The sequence below is a fragment of the Eulemur rufifrons genome, chromosome 17, assembly GCF_041146395.1.
Source record: "Eulemur rufifrons isolate Redbay chromosome 17, OSU_ERuf_1, whole genome shotgun sequence".
In the NCBI taxonomy this organism is placed as follows: domain Eukaryota; kingdom Metazoa; phylum Chordata; class Mammalia; order Primates; family Lemuridae; genus Eulemur; species Eulemur rufifrons.
The window spans coordinates 28,781,201-28,796,434 of NC_090999.1; the positions used below are offsets into that span (position 1 = coordinate 28,781,201).

The 15,234-nt window shown below is 37.1% G+C and overlaps 1 protein-coding gene across 6 annotated transcripts in view; it reads left to right on the forward strand.

Annotated features, from left to right (window-relative positions):
* GHR (growth hormone receptor) overlaps positions 1-13,309 on the forward strand; it is a 244,667-nt gene extending 231,358 nt beyond the window's left edge. For all 6 annotated transcript variants that reach the window (XM_069492797.1, XM_069492798.1, XM_069492802.1 and 3 more), the window contains 5 exons: positions 2,983-3,161; positions 5,696-5,861; positions 7,895-7,985; positions 9,894-9,963; positions 10,293-13,309. In XM_069492797.1, the coding sequence (XP_069348898.1) occupies positions 2,983-3,161; positions 5,696-5,861; positions 7,895-7,985; positions 9,894-9,963; positions 10,293-11,264 (1,478 nt within the window). In that variant the 3' untranslated portion in view covers positions 11,265-13,309. The remainder of the gene's footprint in view (positions 1-2,982; positions 3,162-5,695; positions 5,862-7,894; positions 7,986-9,893; positions 9,964-10,292) is intronic.
* The last annotated feature ends 1,925 nt before the right edge of the window (positions 13,310-15,234 follow it).

Genomic DNA, 15,234 nt, shown 5'->3' on the forward strand with positions numbered 1-15,234 from the left:
GTTTCTAAAACTTCCCTAAGCTCCAGAACCATCATCTGTAGAATGGGAATAATAAATTACCTACCACAGGAATCGCTTAATTTAGGAGCTGGCATAGCATATACATTCAATAAATGATGCTTTTATTATAGGTGAAAGTACCAAATGGCCTAACAGATGTGGAAATAGTGTTGCTAAAATACTTCCTCAAAAAATATTTATGTTCCAGTTTAAAAGAAATCTTGCTGCAATGTGGAGGCTGGATTGGAGTGGGGCAGCCTAGAGGTAGAGAGATTAGAAGAGTGAGATGATCAAGGCAAAAAATGATGACAGGCAGGATTACAACACAATGGCATGGGGCAAGGGGCCTGAGAGTAAGAGAACGAAAAACTGAGGTAACCCTAGTAGATCTTGAGAAAGGTGTCAATCACTACAAGCCTCAGTTTTCTCGTGTATTATGTATGGATTCCACTGCCTCACAGGGCTATTCTTTGGATTTAAAGTGATATATTAGTTAGACATTTTGTCATTCATTCAGCAAATATTTATTGTGTCCTTTCCACGGGCCAGGCAGTGTTGTATGGGCTCGAGATAGAAAATATCTTCCCTAGTGGGATTCAATCCCACTGAGGGTGGAAAGCGACAATGCTATGGAGAAATATGGGGAAAGAGAGTCAGCGTGTTGCAGAGATTGCAATGTTAAGTGGGGTTATCAGGATTGGCTTTCCTGAATCGGTGATACTGGAGTAAAGAAGGAAATGAGAGGATAATCATGTGTGTATCTGAGGCAAGGGCATCTTAGCACAGGGCACAGCAACAGTACAGACGCTGAGGTGGAAACGTGCCTCTCCTCACTCAAGGAACAGCACAGACTGAGCGAGGACACTGGTGAGAGGCCAGATCTGACAGAGAGTCTATCTATAGAACTTTATATGCCATGGTAATGACTTTGGCTTTCACTTGGCGTGCGGTAGGAAGCCTGTGGAGGATTTCAGATGACGAGTGATATGATCTAACTTACATGTTAAAATCATCACTGTGTCAGCTTTACTGAGGACTGTGTGGAGAACAGAGTGGAGGGAGAACAGTGAGGAGGAGAAAGCAGCAAGAGGGGTGGAAGCAACAATGGCCAGGACAGGTTATAGAGGTGCAGGTGGTGAGAAGGGGTTGGATTCTGGGTACATCTTGAAAGTGCAGCTGATGGAATGTGAGGTGGTGAGGGAAAGATGAGTCAAGGAAGAGTTTCATGGTTTTTATACTGAGCGACTAGAGAGGGATAGGCTCCCCATTAACAGAGATGAGGAATAGGGAAGAAGAGCAGTTTTGGAAAAGAAAGACCAGGAGCTTGTTTGGGGCTTATTAACTTTCAGATACTTTTTAAATGTCTCAAAGGAATTTTCAAATACGGCATGTGGATGTATGTATGGAAGTCAAGGAGAGATTATTATTGTGCCATATATTATATACATGGTGGTACCAAGTCTTCTCCAAATCCTCTATCTAAAGTGGAAAAGGAAATTTTTAAGATGCAAGATGAGTAATAAGTTTTAGAAAATCTTCCATCAAAAACATTTTTATAGTTTGGTCACTTAGAGGGTTAAGCTTTGATTATCAGGATTCCTCAATCCCCAACAAATCCAAAAGGGTGAGTTATTACTGCCGTTATGTGGGCCTGTGTAGTCTGGCCATTTGGCATATCCTTCCAATTCTGTTTTCAAAATGTAGTAATGATTAGTAAAATTTGGACTCTCCCTGTTTTAAAAAAAGTAGTGTCTACCTCACAGTGACAAATAGCATGTTCCTCCACCATAAGGTCTGTTTTCACTCTGGGTGAATTCAAGAGTTTTCTTCTTTGGCCACCAGATTCGACAGCCAATAAGAGATCTTCATGGTGTATATCTGTAGGCCTATCTTTGATCAACCCTAGTGCCCCAGACTTTGCAACACCCCAGGTGATCTTCTATATAAGGCATGGCAAAAAAAGAAAGTAAAGTTTAATCTGTATCTGCAAGTGATTTTCAAAACCCTCACTAATGAAACCTAACTAGCAATAATTTACTGGGGACTATCTAGAATATAAACTTAGTATAATTCCAAGCTTTGTAATCCACATCTTTCTTCATCAGCCTGGTCTTTGAGCTCTTGATAAGCAGAATGCAAGAGATTTACCTTAGAATGTAGAGGATATCAGTGAAAACTGAGCAAAATGCCATTTTAAATTATTTCATGTGGCAATGACGTAAAAGATAGAAAACACTGAATCCTCGTCATTTAAGAGAGTAGTATAATATCTTCCTTCTTATGTCTGAAGAAATGATCACATGTAGCTAGGAAGACCATGGTGCTAAGGAACATTAGCAGAGTGTGCAGAAAAATTGCACTAATAACAACACAGAAATGAGTAAGACAATGTCCCTGTCCCAGGCCACACACAGTTTGGAAAAAAAATGTGTCTCTACCCCTAGTTCAAAGCAGCCCCTTGTCTAAGTACTGTAGGTCATTTTGACTCTCTGCTCCTTCAGATTTTAGTGAAAATGAATTCCTTTGCCAAAATCCTAAAGCATTAATGCTGTCAGAGCTAAAATAAATGCTATCAGAGCTAAAAGAAATAAAAGACGGTCTACAGCCATACCACCCTGAATGCGCATAATCTCGTCTAATCTCAGAAGCTAAGCAGGGTCAGGCCTGGTGAATCAGGGTTGGGCCTGATTATAATTGGATGGGAGAAATGTAAAATATACCAGATCTTCAAAAAAAGTTAGTGATCAGATTTTTTTAAAATAAGAATTTTTGTAGGGGCTTTTTAAAAATTAAAAACAGATCATTCTTAAGTAAAAGATGGTACTCTCTTATAAAGCGAGTATTATACGGATGGGAATATTGGAAGAATTAAGAGTATGAACAATCAAAATGTTTAAAGTAATTTGGTCCTCTCAGAAGAAAGCACTCCGTTAATATCAAGTTGTGTCTCTCTGTGTATTACTTCTCTGCTGAATTGTGCAGTGCAACCAGATCCACCCATCAGCCTCAACTGGACTTTACTGAACATCAGTTTGACCGGGATTCATGCAGATATCCAAGTGAGATGGGAACCACCACCCAATGCGGATGTTCAGAAAGGATGGATAGTTCTGGAGTATGAACTTCAATACAAAGAAGTAAATGAAACTCAGTGGAAAATGGTAAGATGTCACTACATCTTACACTTTGATTTTTCTTTCTACCGTCTCTCATTTGTAATTAGATTTCCTTTTGACCTAATACCACATGCCCATGCTGCCTAATTTTTTATTTGATGGAAAACTGATCTAATCATTAAAATATCATCTTGAAATTCTGTAAGACAGGAGATGCTTATAGAAGCCTGTGGAAAGGAAAGGAAAATTATTTCCCCAGTCATCTTAGTGTCTAGTTTAACTTTAGAGCCAAATTATAGACTAGCCACTTAGCTGTCTTCGGGGACGTGACTAAACATGGGAAGGGTTATGATCAAGGTCAGCAGTGGACCATGGCCAAATATTTTCCCATGATTTTAATTGCTGCTACTCACAAGACTTCTCCATTAAAATAAGTTCTTAAGTGTCTACAGATGGGAGACAGAGGGAGGGAACTTATCCATGAGAGGTTTCAGAGAGATATTTTGTTACATACCTCAGAGAAGAATCAAGCTAAGGGGTTCTTATATGGAGGCAAATAGAGAGCATGGTACTGGTTGACCTCTGAACCTCTTACTTCTCTTACAAAGTATATGGGAACTCGGCACTTAGATAAATTCCACTTGGCACACAAGAAGAAGAAAAACAGGATTATCATGCTGCTCCCAATTTAACTAATTCTAAATCTGTCTAACCAGAGCCACAGCCCTGGCCAAGCCTAGTGGTTTCTGGCCAGTTGTCAGGTGGTGCCTAGCAGCCTGGCACTGCTTACTCCCAGAATTTTAAGACACCAGGCCCTGTCCATTCAGTGAACCACTGAAAAAGAAGCCAATTTTGTCATCAGAGAAAAGTTCAGTTTGGAGCAGCTTTGAACAGTTACAGTGCTGGGCTTTGAGGTTCTGTTTTCCGAATCATTTTAATTTAGATATCTAAACTAAATATCTAAATCTAATATCTAAATCTGTTCTGCACCTTGGTGCAAAAAAAGCCTGGTTGAATGCTAAATCGAACAAGACTTTCTAAATCCAAACTACAATCAAACATTTATTCCGCAACCAGGTATTGAAATAAGTAACTACTGTGCACAAGGCCCTGTGCTTGGTACCTGGAGCAGCAGTTCTCAAAGTATGAACCATGAACCTTAGCACTTGCACAGAATTGGATGAGGAATAGGCAGGTGGGAACGTTGGGTACAGTGGGAGCCATGTGAGCAAATTTGAGTTTGGTGTGGCTGGAGTGGAGGACTGAGGGAAGATGGAGTGGGGGACACAGGTTGAATCACTGACAGCCCTTTTTTGGTTCTGTTAGTAGTGAAATCTTTAAATAGATAGTATTGGTGACAATAACAGAGTAGTAAGGGCTTCAAAAATGGAGATATAGGCTTTTAAAATATTTTAAGAAAAATTATCATATTGATAATCCTGCCTTATAAAAGGCATTTTAGGCCTTAATATATTCCATATATTCAGAGACTCCTATAAAAGATGCAAATAAAACATCTCACGTACACATGGGTGAAAAAAGTTACTTTGTGGGTAGAAACTAACTGAGGGAGAAAGAAAAATTTGTTTTAGAAGCTGAAGGCCCAGCTGCTGACTTAATAAAACAAATTATGAGAATTTTATTTATGTGAAAATTCATGCTGTTGGAAAAAAATGAGTGTTCCTAGTTTTCTATAAATGGGAACAAGATGTTTTACCTAAAAATATATGAAAAGCACATTGAATACCTGCTTTGAGTATCTGATTTAGAGGAAAACATCCTCACTAGTTGGGTCTACCTCTTTGATAGCAATATGTCTTAAAAGTCTAATCGTCTCACTCTACCCTTCCCTGGGAAGGTAAGGGAATATCCCGCCCTGAAGGGTTGTGAGACCCTGATGTTCATTACCAAAGGACTCCAGTGACTTTTCTTTGCAGATTTTAAATAGCAAACTATTTTGAGGTTGTTTTAAGCCTTCTAGAACAAGCAGATTAGGTCTGTAGTTGCTTTTAATAAAATTATTTGAAAGTTCAATAAAGACAGCTATGATTTTTCCAGGACCCTTTATAATTCTGTTATTATATGAATGATTACCCTGAATTTCCACAGAACACAGATATATTGATAGAAATTGCTATGGCTATAATTTGTTTTGGTGTGGAAATATGTTAGTTTTTTCTACTCTTATGTCTCCTTTTATACAAAACTGTGATATCCCAGATATGTAGGCAACATATCTGTAGCCATCTTCACAGTTCTGACATTCCCAATAATTCTATTATGCTTTAATCTTGGTATATCTGGCAACTAATGCAAAGAGATAGCTGTATTTCTTTAAGCAAGTCTGTCATATCTTTGGGTTCTAACAAAGTAAATTTGAGGACTGTTACCCATTTAACAAAATATTTATATAATTATTTGCCTCAGTCTTCCTATAAATAGCAAACTCTCACAATGCATTTTAAAATATTACCCACTTTATAGAAATCCATTCTGAATACAAGTGGGGAAACACCCATAGATTTTATTTCATTGAGTTGAGTCTCTAGCCAATAAGCTTTTATATTTTGTCTTGAAAGATGGATCCTGTCTTGTCAACATCAGTTCCAGTGTACTCGTTGAGACTGGATAAAGAATATGAAGTGCGTGTGAGATCCAGACAACGAAACTCTGAAAAATATGGCGAATTCAGTGAGGTGCTCTATGTAACACTTCCTCAAACGAGCCTATTTGCATGTGAAGAAGGTAAAAAAATAAAAGATAAAAATGGCATCTAACATGGCTTTTGTTAATCTAAAAGTTGATACATCCCCACACTGTCAGCATGTTATCCAGATCAAGATATATTAACATCAAATAGCAGGGTGTGAGACCACAAGCTCACTATCTGTAACAGATATTATCCATTGCAAAAGCAGAAGGAGGATTTAGTTTCCAAATTATTTAGTTCAGGAAAAGTCCTAGAGTAGGAAGTTTAGAGATGGGAAAATGGTGGTTATCTATGGATAGTGGCATTTCAGGTGATTCTTTTCTTTTTATATTTCTGTATTTCTAAAATGTTCTACAATGAGTCTGTTTTGAATTTATAATAAGAAATAAATGTTTTTCTAATGGCTAGGGAAGAAAGTCTGTATGTATATGGATGGATGTGTATGTGGTATGTAAGAAAAGCCTAATAATGAGTCAGCATAGGTAGTCAATGCCAAGTGCTTATTGATTTTAGAAAATAGAGGTGTGGCTTTTACCTAGAGAAAGGCCTAATGAATAGTGTTGGGCTCAAAGGAGATGTGGAATATTTGAAGACCCCATGTAGGAGAACCACAAAGATAATTAAAGCTTGTAAAATTGAGACCTATGAATTCAGAATAAAAGAATCGAAACTTTTAGATACAGAAATAAAGAAGGGTGATTCATAATGAGTAGTAAATGTGTAGTATTATCACTCATCACTCTCAAGTGGGAATTGGCTATAGCCCATCTTCAAGGAAAACAGAAAGTTTACAGGGCCATATGAGGAGCTAAGTTTTGTTAATAAAACAGACACAAGCTACTGAGAAATTAAATTTATATTTCTGCATTTACTATACAGATAGAATTTCATGATACTAAATAGTACTTTGGTGAAAATTTCTATAGCACCATCTTTTCTAAACTCAAGATAACTGGCTTTTTGTTTCCAAACTATTTGATATAATGCAATCCTGGTTTAAAAAGTACAATTGATTCATGTAACATAGATTCTTTTTAAACTGGCTTTTCCTTCCATGTTAAAAAAATAAAGAAGCAGCAGCTCTAGCTTTATGTTATGATCCTGAATATTCATAGATGTAAAATTATAGATACCACAAGATACAAAATGGTATTGTTTCCCCTACTAATCCTTTAAAATGTCCATAATATCTCCCTTGGTGATTTTAATAATTATTAAATAAGAAAAGACTATTACAGCACAAAAGCCTACTTTTAAACAAGCAATGTAAAGGTAAATCCCAACTGTCTTTTTTATTAAAAAATGGTTAGCCTCTGCCACTGTGGTAAGAATATTGGCAACAAACTGCAAGGTAGTTGGGAGGCACTTATTCTTAAGGAATGAAGTAGAAGTTTTACAAACAGATTCCCCAAGTCTGATACAGAATATACTAAAACCTGAAGATGGGACCTCAGTGATGATCTTTCTGTCAAAGGATATATACGAGTATATAAAAAATGTTATTAGGTTAGTAATTTAATTTATAAATATATATTTAAAGCTGAAAATATATGTTCCACATTTATAAGAAGTTTCTACCATGATTCATAAATAAAACGTCTGCCCCTATCTTTTGAAGAGATCCTCAATCTGGAGGCTAAAAAATATCACTACACTTAAAAAAAAAAAAAAAAAAAAAAAAGAACCAAGTTCTTTAGGTAGCATGTTAATGAGTAACACCTTTTTACTAGAGCTGAAGCCTTTAATGATACTCTCTGGGTATGTAAGATGCTTAAAGCAGGTTATTTTTTTAACATGCATTGTGTTTGAACTATATACTGTTTCTTTATTAATAGTTTGAAGTTTTTTTAACATATATGAAAGGTTTTGAAAATTGGAAAGAGATGTTCTTAGAACAGAAAAGCACCTAATTCATTGCCTTCTGTTTCAGTGGCTATGAAGTGAAATCACTGACTTTACTAAGTGAATACAAATTAGGAAATATTTTTATGTGAAAAACAAAAGTGAAATGTAAACTTTGCTTCACCTATTCATAATTCTGTGAGTGAAATATTCTTCTGTGTTTCAGACTTCCAGCTTCCATGGTTCTTAATTATTATCTTTGGACTATTTGGGCTAATGGTCATGCTATTTGTATTTGTATTTTCTAAACAACAAAGGTAGGTATGAAATAGTCTTCCTTGTATGTTTTTGCCAGTTGTCTAGATTTCCATGTGTGTTTCCATTTGTTATTTGATATTTTCTTTTGTAAATTATGAGTGGAAATTTTAATCAACCCAGTAAATTTTATCTCCAGTTATATATTTACCATGTATATAAAATTCAATTTGTTGTGTTCATCACAGAGAACTTACATGTTTAGATTCTGTCTGGGAAGTTGTACAGGACATTAAGAGGCTTAGGCTGGTGACCAAGCACACCTTGTGATATGCAGCTCTTTATACAAGTCCTCAACAAGTCAACACATTCATTCCAGGACCCTAGGCTTTCACTGAGCCTTTGGCTGAGTCAAGTTCTGTGGGTTTGAGCCCCAGCTGTGCCAAGTATCAGTGCATGAATTGAACATGTTTCTTAATTCTCCAAATCTTTGCGTAGATAATATCATCTGCCTCCCTGGTAGTTACAAGGATTAAATGAAATATTTAGTGTAGGTGTTAACAAACTTATTTTATAAGCAGTCAGTAAATTTGGAGGCTTTTTGACCCATGCAGTCTCTGTCACAACTACTCAACTTTTCCACCATTGCATGAAAGCAGCCATAGACAATATATAAATGAATGAAGATGCTTGTGTTCCCATAAAACTTTATCTACAAAAACAGGTGGCTGGCCAGATTTGGCCCACAAGCCATAATTTGCTGATCCATAGTTTAGTGCAAAGTATATCCCACAATGTCTGATTTATCAGAAGCATTCAAAAATGACAGCAGTTATTATTGTTTGCAATATTTACTTCTCTATCTGCTATTCATCAGTAATAATTTGTTTTAACATTGAGTAAGCATAGTAGAGGCTACTCAAAATTGGCTGATTTCTTGGATTAGGTACAATGGCAGGTGGAAATATTCAGAGAATGTGTTCCTTGTTGAATAGACTAGACTGTCCATTCACGCTGAGTGGAATATCAACTGATATCCAAAAATCAGATTACCATCTCTGCCCAACGGTGGCATCTCTAAACACTTAGGAGTTTTTTATTTTAACAATAAAATGAGTTGGTTGAAATGTATAATCTCAGAGCTTTTTTCCAGTGCTACAATGTTGTTCTTAAAACGTAAATTTCAGCAACACTAATGAACAAAATAAATGATTCGTTCAGATTGATTCATGAAATGTTTATTGAGCACCTTCCATGTGCCAGGAATTATGCCAGTGCTGGGTATACAACAAGGTACCAGACAGGCAGGGTAGACATTGAAATGAATTACAACCAAAAATAAATATTTGGAACAGAAAATGTAAATGCATCGTAGAATTCTGTATATAAATCCATACTGATTAGAGATAGTTCAAATTTAGTCTATCTCATCTGAAATGAATCCTGCAGTAACACTGTGGTTGATGAGTCATCTTGGATAATGTTATAATTCATGTGAACCATGTAGTGCTAATTCATCCCAGTCTACTCTTTTTCAAGAGTGTGAATAATTTTGGCTCCGTGTGAATTGGCTCTTTCTTCTTTCTTTTGTCTGCAAAATACTGATGAGATGTACATTAAAATTGCCTTCTTTATAACTGCCATGGAAATTGGCTTCAGATGGAATTAAATTTCCGACTCCCAAATACTAAAGTTGGTTGTCAATAAGAAGCATTAAGAAAAAAAAAAGATTATGGGAAAACCACATTTTATTCAAGTGCACTTCAGATGAGGGCTTTTTTGTTATTCTTTTTCTTTCTTCTACAGTTTTTCTTTATTGTTTACTACTTAATATTTTCCTTCTCCAATTCCAATTATGTAAAGTACCATAGTATCTGGATTAAGTAATAGTATTGCCAATATTTTATTTCTTTTTAAATAAGAGAGTAAATTTTAAGATATGTCAAACCAAAATTTTATTTGTTTTCAAGGATTAAGATGCTGATTCTACCCCCAGTTCCAGTTCCAAAGATTAAAGGAATAGATCCAGATCTCCTCAAGGTAATTAATAAATCTATCTAAATTTTAGATAGCACTAAGTGACACCTGAAGAATACTGTCATATGTCGAATGTTTTTTATAAGCTATATGGATATCACATTTGATTTTTTTGTACCTCATCTCCTGGAGAAATTTTTTTTAATATTACACCTCTTAAAACTATGAAAATGTATGTATTTAAGAGTTTTGCACTAATTTACTTTTTGTTATTATAGGTTGTTACTGTTGTTCTTATTGTAACCATAATTAATCTCTGACTATTATTTGCTCAATCACTTAATCATTATGAGTTTCTTTTCATAAATCTTCATTTTCTTTCTGTTTCCTAGGAAGGAAAATTAGAGGAGGTGAACACAATTTTAGCCATTCATGATAACTATAAACCCGAATTCTACAATGATGACTCCTGGGTTGAATTTATCGAGCTAGACATTGATGACCCCGATGAAAAGGCTGAAGGATCAGACACAGACAGACTTCTAAGCAATGACCATCAGAAATCACTTAATATCCTAGGGGCAAAGGATGATGACTCTGGACGTACCAGCTGTTATGAACCTGACATTCTAGAGACTGATTTCAATGCCAGTGACGTGTGTGATGGCACCTCAGAGGTTGCTCAGCCACAGAGATTAAAAGGGGAAGCAGATCTTGTGTGCCTTGACCAGAAGAATCAAAATAATTCACCTTACCCTGACGCTTCCCCTGCTACTCAGCAGCCTAGTGTTGTCCTAGCAGAGGAGAGCAAACCACGACCGTGTCTTGTTGTTGGAACTGAGTCAACTCATCAAGCTGCCCATACTCAGCTAAGCAATCCGAGTTCACTGGCAAACATTGACTTTTATGCCCAGGTGAGCGACATTACACCAGCAGGGAGTGTGGTCCTTTCTCCAGGCCAAAAGAATAAGGCAGGGATATCCCAGTGCGACGTGCATCCAGAATTGGCCTCACTCTGCCAAGCAAACTTCATCATGGACAACGCCTACTTCTGTGAGGCAGATGCCAAAAAGTGCATCGCAGTGGCCCCTCACGTTGACATCGAATCACACGTAGAGCCAAGCTTTAACCAGGAGGACATTTACATCACCGCAGAAAGCCTTACCACTACTGCTGGGAGGTCTGGGACAGCAGAACGCGCTCCAGATGCTGAGATGCCTGTCCCAGACTATACCTCCATTCATATAGTACAGTGTCCACAGGGCCTCATACTCAATGCGACTGCCTTGCCCTTGCCTGACAAAGAGTTTCTCTCATCATGTGGCTATGTGAGCACAGACCAACTGAACAAACTCATGCCATAGCCTTTCTTTGATTTCCTAAGAGCTACATATTTAATGGCAAAGAATTGGCTAGGGTATGAATGCTTAAACCAAATCAATGTTTAAACTTTTTGGGGGTTGTGGGGTGGGAGGGTCAGGTGTGGATTCTAAATGCCTTTTCCTGAAATGTTGAAACATGATATTAAAAGGAAAAAATAAGAAGAATGCTTAATTGGATAGATATTACTATTGTGAATTGTAAATATTTTAAATAATTGTCTCAGAGACTGTTTAGTGGCAGTGATTGTCTTGTTATTGTGGGTGTTAATTTTGTGATACTAAGCATTGAATGGCTGTGTTTTTAATGTATAGTAAATCATGCTTTTTGAAAAAGCGAAAAATCAGGTGGCTTTTGCAATTCAGGAAAATTGAATGCAATCATAGCACAGGCTAATTTTTTTCTTTTTTAAATAATTGGGAACTAAAACTATAGGTAAGAAGGCAAAAATAGTTTGGATATTTAAAACATTTATTTTGACATAAAATTGATAAAGATATTTTTAATAATTTAGATTTCAAGCATGGCTATTTTATATTACACTAAACACTGTGTACTGTAGTTATGATTACCCATCTAAGGAATGTAGCAACTACAGTCTAAAGCTGGTTTAATGCTTTTGTCAATGCACCAAAAAAAAAATAATAATAAGTTAGTTTTTTACAAGGCCTTTTATACCTCTCCAAACTCCTTAAGCAATTCTAAAATGCTTGTAGTAACCTGCATTATTGGAACATACTTATTTTATCTGAATTTTTAAACAAATATTTGTTAATTTAGAAAACTTTAAAATGTTTGCACAGATCAACTGACCATGAACCAAAACAATCAAAAGCAAAAAAAAAAAAAAAAACTTTCTTCAACAAATTTTCATTCATGCCAGAGAGCTACATGCTAAGAGAAGTAGAAGTTATAGCTGGTTCATATGGTTCATATTGACCAGGATGCTAAAGTGTTGTAGTTGCTCAGTGGAGCAAGTTTTTTAGCGTGCACAGATGAGAGATAAACTCTACAACCTATACAGTGGAATTTCTACAAACCCAACTGGGTTTTATTTCATAGTTACCTAAGAAGGGAATAAGGTACAAGAAGCATTTTGTAAGTTGAAGCAGGTTGAATGAAGTTAACCAGGTAATGGAAGGAAGAGCTCAAGAAATAGGATTTTGTTTTACAGCCTATACCCAGACATTTTCATGATAATGAGGGACGAAAGAAATAAGGTTTTCAATCCCCACAGATAACTCAGAATTACTTAAACCAATAACAGAAATTTTCTTTCTCACCAAACCTTTATACAATTTATTTAAAATAATAAAAGAAGGAGTTTCATCATTTTTTATTTCCTCTCCAAAGCAGGCAATTAGAAGAAAAAGAAGGTGCCTGAGTAATATATAAATTATTTTCTAATCTCTTAATATCCTAACCATCATTCTTAGGAACATTGGGATAGCTCCCAAAAGATTTATGATAGAGAGAGGAATCTCACCTCACTGAAAAATACTTCTCATTTTTTTAAAAAGCTTAATACTTTGAAGTTATCTTTAACTTAAATAATATTTGCCATTTAGCTCAGACCTTTTCAGGGAGCAAGCTTAATGGTTGGTAATTTTAAATTCCCCCTTTCTTGCAGGAAGGACAAAGAAAGGCTAGAATTGGATCTTTAAAGTTCAATATGTTACTTTGTATAATAATAGATGTTCAATAGATTTTCTGCTACCTTGCTGCTATGGTTTTCTCCAAGAGCTACATAATTTAGTTTCATATAAAATATCATCAGTGTAGAACCTAATTCAACTTAAAGCTGTGTGTTTGGAAGAACTATCTTACTATTTCACAATAGGCTGACAACATTTCTATAGCCAAAAATAGCTAAATACCTCAATCAGTCTCAGAATGTCGTTTTGGTACTTTGCTGGCCACACAAGCCATTATTCACTAGTATGACTAGTTGTGTCCTGCAGTTTATATTTAACTTTCTTTATGTCTGTGGATTTTTTCCTTCAAAGTTTAATAAATTTATTTTCTTGGATTTCTGATGGTGTGCTTCTGTTGGGTTTCAGTCTGAAATGTCGGTTCTTGGTGCACTCATGCCGAAGAGTGACTAGACGCACCAAAGTAAAGCAAGCACAAAAATGAGGTTTATGGGCCGGGCGCGGTGGCTGACGCCTGTAATCCTAGCACTCTGGGAGGCCAAGGCGGGTGGATCGCTCGAGGTCAGGAGTTCGAGACCAGCCTGAGCAAGAGCGAGACCCCGTCTCTCCTAAAAAAAAAAAAAAAAAAAAAAAAAATAGAAATTAACCAGACAACTAAAAATATATAGAAAAAATACAGCCGGGCATGGTGGCACATGCCTGTAGTCCCAGCTACTTGGGAGGCTGAGGCAGGAGGATCGCTTAAGCCCAGGAGTTTGAGGTTGCTGTGAGGTAGGCTGAAGCCAGGCACTCTAGCCCGGGCAACAGAGCGAGACTCTGTCTCAAAAAAAAAAAAAAAAAAAAATTAGGTTTATTGGGGAAAGATAGGATTATAGAGCAAGAGCAAGATACAGGCTTACAGAGTCAGATACATACACCACCAACAACAAGCAGACCCATTGACACAGCAAAAGGGAGAGACCAAAAAAGGGACTTAGTTATGGTCTCGACCTTGATTTATAGTGCCTGGATTGGGACCTCCCTCATGGCTCAGGTGTCACCATGGAACCACTTTGATTGGACAGTTGGGAGTTATGTGAGCTGAGTCTTACTAAGCATGCGGATCTCCCATGAGCCTCTCTGAAAGCCCATGGGCGAGGGGGCGGTGGTAAACCACAGCGGCACCCACTTTCCTCCCTAGGAGACCCGAAATCCCTCGCTATCTACCTAACACTTCTATTGTCAAACACCAACATGAAAAGCCTCCTAAACCAGACTGTATACTATGAATTCTTCCCATTATAGGGGGAGCTCAGCACAATTGGTTTAAACATATTTGCATTGAGTATGAAGATTTTTTTTTTTTTAATGTGCTGAAATACAGAAAGACAAAGGAGGCAGCTCCCTCCCTCTCTTTTTTGAGGAGACAAGAGCCCAGCTAAAAAATATCCTGCTGCCTTATCTGGACTGTGCCTTAGGCTGTGACTCCCCATGCGCAGAGGCTCACAGAGCCATGTATTGGATGTATCACAGGAGTTGAATGACATGGGTGTGGGGTATGGGAGAGGGGTGCGGTGGGTATTGTCTTTAAGCTACATTTCTAGCTTGAGCATATTGTCTGGAAGGAGGAAAAGCAGCTCTCCCTCTACCGTTCACCCATTGGCACAAGTCAGTTTGTCAGACTAGCTACTTGTCATCATGGGAAGCAGGTATGTCAGGCCCCAAAGGGAGGCTGGCTAGGTAGGTAGTGTAGGAGTTTCAGAGAGCAATAAAGCCATGAAGCATAGATTCCTGCTACAGGAAGCAGGCACCAGGTGGGGTGGCTACTGAACCATCGGTTCTTGTGCAGACACTGGGTCTTGAGATGCAGGAGTCTGGTGATGGCATTGATAAACCCACTGAATAACTGTTTATTTATTGCTTCAGCAAGTTGAATGCAAAGTGCCACAACTTTTTATAATACATGAGGGTTACAATCAGTATAGAAAACTTTCTCCACCTGCTGCCTTTGCCCTTTGAGCAGCCATTACCCAAAAGAACCATGAGGTGAAGCCTCAGGAGTTCCTGATTTGGAAATATTCCTTGGCAAGTTGTGTCCCTTCTTTTACTAAAATATTGGAACATATACTGCCTTAACATTTACAGGACAAAACAAATAAAATGTCACCATTATAAACACCAGCTATTTATTTCTCATGCACACCATGTGAGACTTAGCCTTATAATATTACAGGCTTACCATTCATATGAGGTGCTTTAAGATATGAGGACTAAAGCAAAAGGAAGGCCTACCTACTTCTGTGGATTGAAAGAGCAGTCTTTT